The sequence below is a fragment of the Haliotis rubra genome, unplaced genomic scaffold, assembly GCF_003918875.1.
Source record: "Haliotis rubra isolate DU_JTF1 unplaced genomic scaffold, ASM391887v1 Scf405, whole genome shotgun sequence".
Lineage (NCBI taxonomy): Eukaryota > Metazoa > Mollusca > Gastropoda > Lepetellida > Haliotidae > Haliotis > Haliotis rubra.
The window spans coordinates 776,970-793,131 of record NW_025767086.1 but is presented as its reverse complement, the minus strand read 5'-3'; the positions used below and the strand labels follow the sequence as shown (position 1 = coordinate 793,131).

The 16,162-nt window shown below is 39.5% G+C and overlaps 1 protein-coding gene across 2 annotated transcripts in view; it reads left to right on the top strand.

Annotated features, from left to right (window-relative positions):
* Positions 1-1,500: 1,500 nt before the first annotated feature.
* LOC124287723 overlaps positions 1,501-16,162 on the top strand; it is a 42,145-nt gene continuing 27,483 nt past the window's right edge. Inside the window, exons 1-2 of one of the 2 annotated variants that reach the window (XM_046724257.1) lie at positions 1,506-2,201; positions 2,534-3,737. In XM_046724257.1, coding sequence (XP_046580213.1) covers positions 1,629-2,201; positions 2,534-2,749 — 789 coding nt within the window. In that variant the 5' untranslated portion in view covers positions 1,506-1,628 and the 3' untranslated portion in view covers positions 2,750-3,737. Of the gene's footprint in view, positions 2,202-2,533; positions 3,738-16,162 lie in introns of those variants that run through there. The other variant, XM_046724258.1, reaches the window with a different exon arrangement.

The window sequence follows — 16,162 nt, the reverse complement described above, 5'->3', positions numbered from 1 at the left end:
GCATCATTGTCAGTATTCATGTGTATAACTATTTTATCTTTGATGTGTGTGTATAACACATGCATCATTGACCACTGGGTGTACAACCTCCATGACAGAGACTTGTAGACAAACATATTTATCTGAAAACAACGGCGATGATACACAATGTTAGAGATTAACCTACTTTCACAGTATTGAACCGACTGAACTAAGGGTTTGACGCCTCAGCCTATTCAAACCCGCGATGATGCAGTAAGAATTTGTGACGGTTAAAACCGGTTTACAGAAATGCTAGGTGCTTTCAAATCGCCAAGCAATGGAACAAGTATGATTGTTATTTTCTTTGCGTAGAACAGTCTCTATATCATGCTTGTCTTCTGCTTAACCCAGCGTGACGTTCTTGGTCAACGATATCTCACACACACACACACACACACACACACACACACACACACACACACACACACACACACACACACACACGCACGCACGCACGCACGCACGCACACGCACACGCACACGCACACGCACACGCACACACGCCACGCCACGCCTAATTCATGTTCATGTCCATGTGTATATTTGTAAAAACGACGAAAGTCGAACTCAGTGACTACTATGCTCGGCTATTGGGATGGGATATTGCGAAATATGCTGACTGATTGACAAAAACCGGTTTAGGCGTCGGCCACAGAGACATCTCAGTGCTGTATCCGGACCTCACAGAAGAGCTTGTTAACAAATAAAATACGTCCATGGGTCTGCCGACTAGTGCGGGGAAGCTAAGGCATGGTGTTGGTCTCATGTTAATATCAGCGCAGCTCACATTTGTGTTTGAATGTGGTTGCAGCTTGCTGGTGTTTCAAACATCCTGGGTCTTCCCTTTGCCATTGTTACTTCATCTGAAATATCATGTAACGATGACAACGCCTGACTCCCCCGACGCTGGCGTCTCCCATCTGGCTGGCCACGTTCCTCTGCTAAACGCCTGTGCAGCCCATGCTATTTGTAAACGAATACACCAGCATAACACATCCTTCCAGGGATACCTGGCATGACTCCGGTCAACTCTGCTAAGATCACTCTAAATCTCACTTAAGTCAGTTTGCCATAATCGAACTTCGCTGTACACACGAAACGAGCTGCTGGGATTAATATCTAATACTTCCAATATTCCCGTGGTATAAAACCCAATATTCTCCTATTTATACATTCACCTACTCATACAAATCTCGATATCTGTATTTGTATACCACATCGTCACCATAGATGATGCTCAGAAGATATACACGGAACCAATATAGACGACAACTGCAAGCTTTTGAATTTTCCTGTCCGTGTTCTCAATCATCTCAACCACCCATGTTTTTTAGACTGTGAAAATACGGCCTCTTTTCATGGTCGATGTGATTGCCCGGGTAATGCATAACCTGTCGTAGCGAGGCAGGACAACCAATGAGAGAGCAGTGGTGTATTTCCACCTGTGGGGCACGTGACACGTGGTTTGTGCAGGTAATAAAGGTACTTGTACATCCTCATTGCTGGGAGCGTCTACCGGTGCGATTACAACATCACCGTCACATCTACAGGAGAGAGGCACTTTGTACCTTATTACTAAGACAGACTTGTAATATTTCAGCACGATAATGAAGCTGAGTGTTGTCGTGTTGGTATTGCTTGTGGGCGCCTGTACTGCAGCCACCTACAAAGTAAACACCAATATGACTTACGTGGAGTTTATGACCAAATCGCTAATGGCGTCCAAACAGGCGGACATTTCCAAGGACAAGAACAAACTGACTGTGATGTTCGAGGATCTTCAACAGATCAAAGCGGATAACTCTACAATTGCTAATCTAACCAACAGTTTTGCTGAAGCAACGTTCATGTTTGAAAATGCGACGGACCAAACAACAGCCCCGACTTCCAGGAGACTGGTAGGCACTGCCGACGTCTTTGGGGGAAAGTTCAAGGTGTACATTGACGTGTTTACCCAGGACGGCAATGTCCCTGTGGACGGCGAAAATACGACAGTGATGAGCGGAGACGTGAGAGTGATGGTAGAGCTGACGGGCCTTACATTCGACGGCACTGCTGACAAACTGAAGCTGATGCTGAACATAAAGGGATCGGAAACTCCGGCAATGACAACAACTGCGGGGACAGACGGGGTCGCCTACACCCTCGGAGACGGAGGCGTTGTCAAACTCTCCAAGAAGGTAAGTGATACTGAAATCATGACTGCGTTTAACCAGATGTCATGGACTCTTGACACGGCCCCCGTTGTCTTTTTTTACTCCTATATTAAAGATGTATTTGTGTAAATTCAATATTAGATGTTTTAAAATCAGAGAAAATGATAAGTTTATCAAGAATCTTGAATATTTTATTACGTGAGAAATGGACTCGATGTAAGCATTCCAAATATCTGGGCGTCAAGAACGTTGATTTCGCGTAATCAGTTAACATTTCTTTCACTGCGTCATAATTATTTCACAAACAGTAAGTATATGACACCGTAGTTCTAAATTCTACATCTATATTGTTACAGGTAATGAAGGGTTCCGCTTATGAGTCTGTGACTCCGATGATGTCTGGTAACGCGTTCAGCGTCAGCCTCCCTAAAGATCCCTCCGTCACATACAACTTCTTCCTCCAGCCGGCTACAGCCGAGAATGTTGAAGATGATGGCCCCAATGCTGCTGCTTCAGTCGCCCCGCTCCTGGTCACGTGGGTCTTGGCCATCGCATGTAAACTTCTGTTTTAAATGCTATACAGTCATTGTCAGGCTCTCCGCCCATCTGTCCTGTGCCTTACATCAATTTGTCGTTACAAGAACCGACTGAAATTGAAATGATTGAAATCTAATTAGCATGTTTAACAGGCTTTTACGTCTATTCCACATGCGGTGTGTATCATCGAAAGCGTTGGTTATGCACTGACAACTCCTGAAAAGTCCACATTACATGTAATATTAAGTGTGTAAGTTGTAACCTGCACCTGTGTTTTAATGTACGATATTTGGATTGACGGAGAGATGGACAGACCCTATGTTGTTGCATGTGGTCAGCGTGGATTTGTCCGTCCGTCTGTATGTCGTGTCAGTCGAGATTCTTGTAGACCGTGTATTACATTAAGTAATGTATCTATTTCATATCATTTTGCCTTCACCATCCTCGGCACTGCAGTTCGTCTATCTTCAGCTGTGTGTTTGAGTATATCTGCTCCTATGACGGCCGATGACTCGAGGAGTCAGACACTATGACAATAACAGCTTGGCTGGAATCCTGTAAATGTAGCACTGTCTTCTGTTATCCTTCTCATGCACATTTCGGTACGAAGTTTGTTAATTCGGAAAATTATCAGTTTAGACGTCCACTTCGGAAATAACCTGTCTGAATACTGACCGAAGTTCCAATGCGGACAACAGATTTGTAAATGGCTTCTAAAAAAACACCCAAACCACTTCATCCAAGGTTTATTGTGAGTGACCTTCTTGGTCTAACGATGACCTTTGCTGGGCGCAGTGGACACGGCTGGGGGAAAGCAGCATAAACATGACAATGTATATCCCACTGAGAATATTTCCTGTTGTGGTGTCTTTGAGGCTTAAAAGACACGATGTCGTTTCAATATATACTTGTTAAAGCTACACGTTAATAATTCGCATAATGTTATTTTCACTATATTTTGTATGTATATAGACCTATATTTTATTACTTTTCTAGACGAATAAATATTTTGTTTACATTTAATACATCGTTTGTTATGAGCAAGTGTAGAAGGTTGTTGCTTGAGATACAGCGATCGAGGAAAGCCGTTTACCTTGACGTTACTAAATGATGACGCTGACTGGTTACTTTGGGTGTCTCTTCTGAATAAGCCACTCTTGTCAGCTCATGACCAATGAGACTGAAACCACCCCATGTGTGAGTGAGTGAGTGGAGTCTGGACCAGACAATCCAGTGAGCAACATCATGAGCATCGATCTACGCAATTTGGATACGATGACATGTGTCAACCAAGTCAGCTAGCTTCATCACCTGATCCCGTTAGTCGCCTCTTACGACAAGCATCATTCCAAAAGACGTTAAAGTATGGCACTTGTTGGTCCCTGCCTGGCGCTCGGCATTAACGGGTACAACAAGGACTGGTCGGCTCGGAGTCAGTATAATGTGTCTGAGTGGGGTATTCATGCTTAACTGCGGCATGGTATCTCAGTGGGCAAGCACTATAAACCAGGTTAAGTCTGGGCTGATATATATAGATATAGATAGATATATAGGTAGACAGAAATATTTACACGCATGCACGTCGTCATATGAGCGAAATACGACGTTAAACCCCATTTTACCTCACCTCTCAAGATCTCATTAACGACGTCTTATTTGTTTGCTGCGGGAGAAAAGACCGAAGTGACGTATGTGTTAGACGTTTACACGTTGGTAAATCTCTCGAGACGGAAATGATATTCACCTAGTTGTATATATAGGACACAGGTCACGACCATCCGCCCACAGAGATTTCACATGCGTAAAAAGCCAAACAGCCTTAGGTTGTCAATGTATTTTGGTTGAGAATTGAAACCGTTATCAACTAACACTTTATCAGTAAACAATCTGACGAAAATGGATTATATAATTTTGCCATAATCCATGCATTTTTTTAATAAAAAACACCATGCTCATGGCCAAATAATATATTGATGTATCCAGCAGTAGAGGCCATATTCTGTCATTGACTTCATTCATCAGTGTTGATTGATACATACAGGTGAAATAATAGCTACTGAAAAGAACGATATTCTAACTATTAACATTGCGTTCTTGTTACCACAGAGAATATTAACATTGGTGTTACCACAGAGAATATTAACATTGGTGTTACCACAGAGAATATTAACATTGGTGTTACCACAGAGAATATTAACATTGATGTTACCACAGAGAATATTAACATTGATGTTACCACAGAGAATATTAACATTGATGTTACCACAGAGAATATTAACATTGATGTAACACAGAGAATATTAACATTGATGTTACCACAGAGAATATTAACATTGATGTTACACACAGAGAATATTAACATTGATGTTACCACAGAGAATATTAACATTGATGTTACCACAGAGAATATTAACATTGGTGTTACCACAGAGAATATTAACATTGATGTTACCACAGAGAATATTAACATTGATGTTACCACAGAGAATATTAACATTGATGTTACCACAGAGAATATTAACATTGATGTTACCACAGAGAATATTAACATTGGTGTTACCACAGAGAATATTAACATTGATGCTTACCACAGAGAATATTAACATTGATGTTACCACAGAGAATATTAACATTGATGTTACCACAGAGAATATTAACATTGATGTTACCACAGAGAATATTAACATTGATGTTACCACAGAGAATATTAACATTGGTGTTACCACAGAGAATATTAACATTGATGTTACCACAGAGAATATTAACATTGGTGTTACCACAGAGAATATTAACATTGATGTGTTACCACAGAGAAATATTAACATTGGTGTTACCACAGAGAATATTAAATATTGGTGTTACATTGGTGTTACCACAGATAATATTAACATTTGTGTTACCACAGAGAATATTAACATTGGTGTTACCACAGAGAATATTAACATTGTGTTACCACAGAGAATATTAACATTGGTGTTACCACAGAGAATATTAACATTGATGTTACCACAGAGAATATTAACATTGGTGTTACCACAGAGAATATTAACATTGATGTTACCACAGAGAATATTAACATTGATGTTACCACAGAGAATATTAACATTGATGTTACCACAGAGAATATTAACATTGATGTTACCACAGAGAATATTAACATTGATTGTAACACAGTGAATATTAACATTGATGGTAACACAGAGAATATTAACATTGATATTACCATAGAGAATATTAACATTGGTGTTACCACAGAGAATATTAACATTGGTGTTACCACAGAGAATATTAACATTGATGGTAACACAGTGAATATTAACATTGATGGAAACACAGAGAGTATTAACATTGATATTACCACAGAGAATATTAACATTGGTGTTACCACAGAGAATATTAACATTGGTGTTACCACAGATAATATTAATAATGACAATAATGATTAAAAGTACAGGGAGTATGTTAACAGCGATGTCGTAACATTTTGTAGATTAGTATTTTACGGACATAACACTGGATTTCTCACAGCGGTCTTATCGATCATCCTGGTTGTAGTGAACTAACATGCACTGGAAACAGCTGACGCCGCTCACGCACGATACAAATGACATCTCTTGCTCAGTATGCTTGTTCCAGGTCGTATCTTTAGATCAGTAACATTTTGTGCATTAGAAAACACGAGCATGCTCAAGAATTGCTTCCGTTCTTATCGATCATCCTGGTTGTAGTGAGTGGAAACAGCTGACGCCGTTTGTACGCACGATACAGCATCTCTCTGCTCAGTATGCTTGTTCCAGGTCGTATCTTTAGATCAGCGAGTGCACGGAAAAACACGAGCTGCTCATGAATTGCTTCCGTTCCTCACCGCTCGTCCGTTATCTCTGGTTGTCCAAGCTGGACGAATGGAATCATTTCAATCGCAACTGTGACAGAGTTTACTCAAATGGTGTCCATATGCAGTATCCACCCATCGTCAGTGTTTCTGGGGCATACTTTTAAATGAGCAGCCTCCTTCCAGTAGGGGTCACAACTCTGAAAATCATAAGTGATAATGACACTTATTGAAGTGTATGCGACATCATGGGCTACAAGAGAAGAGGGACTTGTTGAATATCTTACGGAGTGGGTAACGTCAGTGTGTGATGTTGTTATTATCAGGATGCCAAAATTGGAAAAAACAGAACAGCAATACCCAGCCACTTGTCTTCCGAACCCTGGCTGTCCTGATGGGTTTGTAGCTGCCCCGCACCCCGACACGGTCTCAAACAGCATGACCATTATGTAAGAACAATACGTGAACTGGTTGATCAAACAACTTGGTATAATTGACATGAAAGTAAACGGACCATTGGAAACTTGTTGACTATAGACAGTTGCATATCTAGTTTCAGGGGTTCACGGGGCGATGGGGTAGCCTAGTGGTTAAAGCGTCCGCTCGTCAAGCTGAAGACCCGGGTTCGAAACCCAACATGGGTACAACGTATGAAGCCCATTTCTGGTGTCCCCCGCCGTGATATTGCTGCGATATTGCTAAAGGCGGCATAAAACCCACACTCACTCATTCACTCAAAGGTTCAGGACATAGTGTCAAACAAGACAGCAAATGCCATCTGATGTTTACTGAGGAAAGAATATGTGAAATATTGTACTTTCTCACTGATACCATCTATGTACAATCTGACGGTATGACATTTAGGTAAACAGTAGGTATCCTGTTGGGCACTCATTACTCCCCACTTCCTGTTTATCTGTTTCCTTAAATACGCAGAATTTCTGCTAGGATTTGCAAAATCCAAACACAGTGATATCAATGATCTTATACCCTTCAATGACAATCAAATAGTGAGTTCTCTTCTACTGATTTACCCACCACAGGCAGTCACGAAGACCAGGCAGCCTTGTGTTACATATTTAAGTCTGTGCATAAGACAATCGGAATGAAAAACACCCTCGTTAAGTGTGTAACAAGATCGACGGTTCCACTCTGTTCAGTGGAACGAATGGCCTGTTTACTTCTGTATGTGTTTATGACTACTACGCAGATAAACCTATATTGGTGTGAAATTCGACGTAAACTCGCTGTAGATTAGATACTCGTACCTCGTTTAAGAGTAAATTCATCTATGAATAAAGAGGCATCTATTCTATAGTGGGACAACATCAAATTCCAAACACAGCCGGCTTACCCCCATTCTATCTTGATGACATTAGCGCTCAGAAAGCGGACCTCTCTGGGAACGTGTAATTATGAAACATAGTGTAACGTGTCTGTTTCCAAATTGTAATAGTGTTGACGAAAGAAAGATTCCAGTGTGGAACCCATCAAACAACAAATCATTCTCATAAATTAACAATTAAGTAGGTTTATGAATTCATGCAAATTACTGCAACGTGTCAGTACACAGTGGGGTGGTAGTTATAACATGCACCTAGCAGTATCAGTCTTAAAGCTTCCAACATAGTCCCAGGCTGGACCATCACATTGGGGTGTTCCTCTTTTGCCAGTCGGGCAAGTTGTTTATTTAAGGAGTAAGAGAATCACCAGACCATGTTAATTAGCAAGACACTGGTGGGGATGGGTGGGGGAGGAGATGACCAAGCCAAGAAAGACACAAGTGGACTATCGTTTTTATTTGTATGTTCAGCATACACAAATTGATAAATTACTAATCACAACCATACATAATACAATCATGTCCACAATGATGGTTCATACACAATTGACTTTAAAGTCCATCAAGATGAGGAACAGCATATCCATACTCTATCATGGTCTTCCTTCCTGCTTGAAGATGGTCTTTTTCTCTCTGTAGCCTATCGTTGATGTAATGTGAGGCAACAGACGCGCTTGTGCCTCATATAGCCCCAGCCTGAAAATAGCGCGACAAGCCATCCATGGAAATCACCATGACATGTCCCTTCAGGATACTATCAGCCCCCACTAAGGATATAATACCTCCCTAGAAAAGATGCAAAATACACAGTGTCGCTATATGGAAATGATATAACTCAGCTCAACAGGGGTACAAAATGCCACAGAAAATATTAGCATTGATGCTACCACTGGGCTGTGGATGAGAGGTATAGATGTGAATGATATTCACCTGTTCACGAAAAATAGTGTCCTGAAACACTTTTTTTCAGACACCACGTAGTAACCCCAAAGTGGAAAAAAACCGAGTCACATGATTTTCAGGTCCAGCTGTAATCATTAATGTATCTTTCAGTAAATCCATGTTCATCACCCCGATGCTCATCATGGTGACGCCCCAGTCACACTATAGTAGTTCACAGTTAAACAATAAAATCCACTACCAGTACGATATAGGGAGGGAGTACAATGCACAAGCATTGATTATTGCAATAAAGACGGAGAGTGTAATATTCATCTCATTGCAACAATGGTCACTGTTCCAAAAAGGCTCACGTGATCGGGGCGATTGTAGCACCACCACCACCACCAGCATCAGCATCATCATCATCATCATCATCATCATCATCATCATTGTCACTGGCTGTATCCAGCTGGAGGAAGAAGCTGTGTGTGACAGGGGAACCTTCAGGGAGGCTGACGCTGGACGTGTTGCCAAACATCATCGGAGTCACAAGAAGTGCCCTAGAATCTAGAACAGAACTTTTATCTTACACAACACACATCATGAATGACACGTTCGCTTCATTAATCCAACATTTACCGGGTGTATACTCGGAGGGTGTAAGGCGTACTACTGCTGCGTAGTGCACAATGAAAACGTCGGTGCAATGTACTATTGCAACGCTAGGTATTAGTACATTGCATTATATATTTTCCACTCACTACTCTAAACATAAAAAGCAATGTTTCCAATTTTTCCCATCATCCCATTGGCGGCCATCTTGGATTTCAAAATGGCCGCCATATTCAATAATATGCCACCCTTTTTTCAACTTTAAATGCTATTCTGTTTCTAGTTTCACTATATATTTGAAAAATATATGCTGTTAAGGATTACTTGTATACACCAAAGTACCTAAGACACAGTTACTGTGAATACATGAAGGGAAAATGTACCAGACTGAGATATGTTTTATATCAGCTATTTATTATTAATAAGTATAAACTGAACTCCGGACACCTATATAATGTCATACTGGTTTTGCTCTGTGTGGAAAAAAAAATATTATGAATGTTATGATAACCACATTAGCTATTAAAAATGAATTAAACTACTAATGTGTAGATCAGTGGTGTAAGTGACGAAACAAATGGTTGAAGATGAATGTCCACAATGTCACAGAATTTATAGGTTAATGTCTATCCTCAGATGTTGCAATCTTCAGCCATCACAAGCACCACATACACAACACTCTTTACAACAATTCATCAATATCCCCATGATTTCGATTTAAGATATTTCATCATTCTCCAATAGATAAGCTGTAATTAATGATGAAAGTAAATATCTGCAATATCACCGAAAGGAGAGGTCTTTCCACAACCATTCACACTCATCATGATGATATATATATCAGTTCATCAAAGTTATCATCAGGAACTGTTTGAGACTCGTCATTCTCACATTGATTACCATTCATGGTAAGTCTTTTGCTTTGCATGTCCATCGTTTAGTTGAACAATCTGTCTTGCACTGGCATCGCACCATCTCAAGAATAGTCTGGGGAGCTGAAAGAACATCTGTGGTGACTGGCCCAAGCATAGCATCTTTATCCTTATGAAACCCGTAAGTCATTAGGTCCAAGAAGACTTGTTTGGCAACATGAACTTGAGCCCATACCCATGATTCATCTAAACTCTGTCAATGTGCTATCTCAAGGCACCCAGTGTTGGAGGGAACCTGCCACTTTCACCCATGTGCTTGGAAAAGAGATACCATCTGAGTTCTGGAATTTCATTCAAGGTGATTGCTTTTGGACAATACACTGTACATACAAATATATCTAATGTTAAAACTGTTGTTCCATCAAGATCTTCTCTACAAGACAGTAACAGTAAAGCTTTAACAGTGTCTTCGCTGGCTCCTAGAAACTTCTTGAACCAAGTTGTCTGCCCAACTCAAGAAAATCTATCTGTATTGTCAGATCCAGAAAAGCCATGGAAGGCTGGCAGATCTTTCGCTTTTTCAACCCCAAGTGATTTCCATATAAGCCTTATTTGTACTTCACCTGATGCCATGGAGATAGATGTCTTTCCTCGCAGGCGGTCATAATTTCCTATGATTAGCACGAGGACGTCAGTATCTGGAGAGAAGAAAACAAGTTCAGAGTTTCGTTGAGATGCACAGATGACTTGGTGGATCATGAGTATGTCAGCCTCTTCATGGTTGTCTGATTCAATGTTTATGCTGCTGTTACTTTTGATGAATCCTTGCTGTACTCCATGGTCTTTGTTGCTAGGTACTCTGCAACGTCATCCTTGGTTTGGTCATGAGATAAGAATCGCTTTAATGTGATGTGCTTGATTCTTGTTTCATCAGTTATTTGGTTCTGGACTGGATCCTTGCCATGACGTCTTTTTTCTCTTGTTGACCATTTAAGTGAGGCAGGTTTATAGGTATCAAACACAAGACTGACTTCACTGAATTCTCTTGTAAGGCTCATCAGTCGGTTAATGAAGCACTGACTTAGATCCTTTCATGTCTCTATCGTAAGAGGTAACTGTGTCATCTTCTGAAGAAGAACCATACCATCAACTATAGCAATCCTATGCACTGTAGAGTCACTTTGGTCAAGTTGATGGCTCATTTCTGGATCACAGATTATTTGACTTACACCCAGTTCCTCAAGGCAGCTGATGAGTTTCGACTTGTCTGTACATTGCAACAACATGCCATCCGGGGAAAGAATGCTCTTGGTGTCAGTGTAAATTTATAGCATGTTTCAGGTCAATATCGCAATTTGATTGTGCCAAAATCATCAGCTGTCCCTGCAAGTCCTTTGTTTCTTTCAGGTCCATAACCTTGTCTCGATGTTTCACTGTGTGTTCCTTGCTATTAGACATGTAGAGATCCTTCTTGGAGCCCAAAGGCTGACTGTTCCATTGATCCTTTCTACGACATATTCTTCACACTACTTTTGCCCGGAATATCTGACAGACCTACTGATCTTGAATATATGCATGTGTTATCAGATTCTGCAGCTTGTCCCCTTCAACAGCAAAAGAATTCCCATGACTCAGGATATCATTCTTGATTTTGTCAACTTCAATATGGTCCCACCGGATAACACCTGGCGCAAGGTCATGATGGTACTTGACTCTAGCTGCTTCAAAATTATTTGTTAAGCTTGACAACTCGGATGCTGCCAGAAAAAAAAATGCTGTCAAGTGTCTAGCATTTGCATTCTGTGATATGCCACGGAGACCAGAGTGTACCTTCATTAATCTGTTGAGTTGTTCACATGCATGATCAGCTCCAATGGACACAAAGGGGATACGTTTCTTTGCATCAGATATATTTCCAGAAGCCAGCAAATTCCATGTGTATGCATCCTTTGACCTCAGTCCATACATATCTGCTAAGCACCTGGGCCATAGTCTGATTCGATCTATTGTAAAAATGAGTTTGCTCCAGCGTCTGTATGCAACACATCCGCTCAAGTCATTGTCTTGCATTCAGACAGCAAAGAATTGTATGCAGCCCTGCCTGGAATCATGTTAGCTTCTCTCTCTTCCCTCATTCTGGACATCACTGATGCTACTATCCATCCAAAGTGTGTCAAGTAATAGCCTTTTGAAATACCATCTCTACTGAAGTCCAGTTTTGTCCCATTTGTTGATAACTGAGATGTGGTTTTCAAGTCTGGTTTTCTGCAGGGGTTCAGCCTTGTATGATAGGGAGCAACTGTAAGATTTTGGCCTTCCTGAATGTCCAGGGATTGTGACATCAGTTCTCCTGACGCATCAGCCTTCTGGTAGACAGCAGTCACAGTTCCATGTGTCATTCAATGTGTCATTAGGAGTGTTATGTATGATTTCCAACAAGTGGTCATAAGATTCCAAAATTGGTTGTGATACAAGAGGGAGTTTGATTTTGTCACTGGTAGCATTTTGACAGAAAATGCACAAAACTCCAGTTAAGGTCCTTTTCATTTGTTGCTTCATAAAAATGACTTAGCTGTGGTAATGTTGTCATGGTGATTCTGCCTCACCTGAAAATAGAAATATAATTCATCTATTTATATATATATATATATATATATATATATATATATATATATATATATATATATATATATAACCAAATATTATATATATATATATATATATATATATATATATGTATATAAAACCAAAATGAATTAGTTAGTCTAAAATAATCATATGGCAAAACGTCTTTTAAAAAATTGCATATTTCATAAACAAAATATGAAGCACTTATAGTCTAGTCACCAAGTTATATAATCAATTCCAAGTCAAAAATCTTGTTGGAAAATAAGAAGAATTCTGTAACAAATACATCACAATCAGTACAAAAAAAACCAGAAAATTTATAAACTGTAATCCCTAAAGGATACAATAACAACATCAACGTAAATTAAACTATAAACCAATTTGTAAAAGTTAGATATTTTGTAATTTTGTTCACCACAGGACCCTTTAAAAAAACACTGTTATTGTTTGTTGCAATGAAAGTATGACTGCATTATAACATGTTAGGGGCCCTTTTAAGGAGGATGTTTTAAAGGCACTATTGTTACGACCCATAGCATGTTTCCTGATTTAAATAACACATTCTATATTGTCGGAGATGTGGAATTACTAAATATACTTAATATGTAATATGAACAGAATAGCTTTAAGAACACATAAAATACACATCAAGTATATATTATCCCCAAAAGGGCCCCCTATGGGCATACAAGCACTAAGACTAAACACTCTGTTTTTCAGTTGTTTAAGCAGACATGTAACATTCTACTTATATGATAGCATGTCAAAAACGATGAAAATGTCCATCAATTTACTACTAAATGACACCGGTAATCACAAATGCATCTAAAATTTCAAAACATTATCTACACACTAAGGAGGCAATTAAGTGGTCTCATGTAGTAATTTCATCGATGTCCCTTTTTAAAAAGTATTTTCAATCAAAATAAATAGAAAGATGTGTCAACACTGGAAAATATTGTTATACTGACCTTGATAACCACTGGGTACCATCCTTTTGACACAAAATTTTCTTCAAATCTTTATGTTTTGCAAGTCATCACTGCCATGTTGACTTCATAGAACAGGGTCACAAAGGGAGATAACTCATATCAGGAGTGATCTCCTACAACTATTTATGCTTTCATAACTAGGAAGGAACTTTAGGGTGCCAACTATAATGTAGTTTTTTTTCACTTTAAGAGAAAGTGAAAATTTGGAAACTTTGTTTTTTTCAGAAAGTAAACCCTAAAGAGTGTACAAAAACACACAGAAACAAATCTCCAATTTTTTTTAACGAAAAATTAAAAGTGAACATAATGCAATGAACTATATTACCTGACAACGGGACAACACTACAGTGTCGAGAGTTCAGTTTCCATATAGAGCTCAGATCACAAATTAGTTGAAGTTAAGCAACGTTGAGCGCGGAGAGTCCTTGGATGGGTGACCGTGTTTGGCAGTTTGACTCCTGAGAGTTTCTAGGACTTCAGTCCTGCCCCACAATGAAGCACATGTGATACATGTGGTCTCACCTTAGGCAAGTGAGTTTGTTCAAAATTGCCTCTGTTCACCCTGCAGAAAGTGGGTGCCAGGTGGGATAAGTCATGTGACTATCAACCTTCTAGCGCCTCACGGGCAGTTTGGGTTATCCAGGGTTAATAATAATCACATTGTGATTTCAGCGCAGTTGATCACCGTACGGTGGAAACTAGGCGCTATACAAATACATTATTTTTCATTATTCTTCATATGTTATCAGCATCGTTAAAGTGTTGAAACTCCCGTATTAGTAACCGTGTGTGAGGGAATGGTTAAACACGACTAAAGTTTTCAGACTTGGAGTAAGGGTATAATGCAACCCAATCGAGTACCAAAACAAAAATAAAATAGTGTATCCTGACTCAGGTAAGGGGCACAATTCTGCATAGCACTTTCACTCGCGCCCTAAAGAAAGATGACGAGTGTGACGATTTGATATAGCTGGAATATTTACAGGTCGTCTTGATGTAGCTGGAATATTTACAGGCCGTCTTATTATAGCTGGAATATTTACAGGCCGTCTTGATATAGCTGATATAGCTGGAATAATTACAGGCCATCTTGGTATAGCTGGAATATTTACAGGCCGTCTTAATATAGCTGGAATATTTACAGGCCGTCTTGATATAGCTGATATAGCTGCAATAATTACAGGCCATCTTGGTATAGCTGGAATATTTACAGGCCATCTTGATATAGCTGGAATATTTACAGTCCGTCTTGATATAACTGGAATATTTACAGTCCGTCTTGATATAACTGGAATATCATTATAATCAATAATAATCAACTTAATACTTCATATATGGTTAAAGAAAAGGATTGGAGATAAACTGTTTCCCCCTTTCACGGACTATATCCTGCATATCTATCTATAGCATCCGTATTTTTGTCTTGTTCTGTGCGGTTTACTTTGCACTAAAACATGAGATTCAATTGATATGAACGTATTTGAACTAGCCCAACATTTGTACTGATAAAAACAAGTATATACATGAAAGAATATGAAAAACCATACACGTATTCAGTTGGGTAGACAATGAAATTTTGATCTAGTATTTAAATTATTCAATGTTCTAGAATCGAAGACAAGGACAGAGGCTTCATAGTCAGGCACAGCACCCATTAGATCAAAAATCAGCTTCATCGGCAGGTACCAACATGTTTCCTGGACACCTATACTGCAAAAACATTACTTCGAGTCACTTGTAACGCACTGTTATGCAAACATTTACACACACTTTTATAAATGTTGTTTGGGTAGTTTATAAGCGAGAGACAGCCCTCTTGCTTGATAACAGTATAAGAATTTACACCGAAACGTCGCCTCAGATGTTGTCATCCAAAAAGTATCACACTTTTCTTATTATTCATCAACTTCTAAAATACCAATAAAACAGAGATTGAAGTGTACACCCTCGGGGCAAGGAAAAGCCCTTCCGCTCCCGGCTTCACATTCTCAACCGAAACTTCGAAGATGTGAAATCGTTATGCGTCATATCACCATGCAATTGTACCTGAGAAAGAACAGCCAGACAGCCGTAAAGTGTCATGCAATCGTGGGATCGTTATGGCATATTTCTCTACCTGGACAAATAATGACAGCCTAAATATACTGTTTTTAACCTGTTCTAACCGGACAACTAAATATACTGTTTTAAACCTGTTCTAACCGGACAACTAAATATACTGTTTTTAACCTGTTCTAACCGGACAACTAAATATACTGTTTTTAACCTGTTCTAACCGGACAACTAAA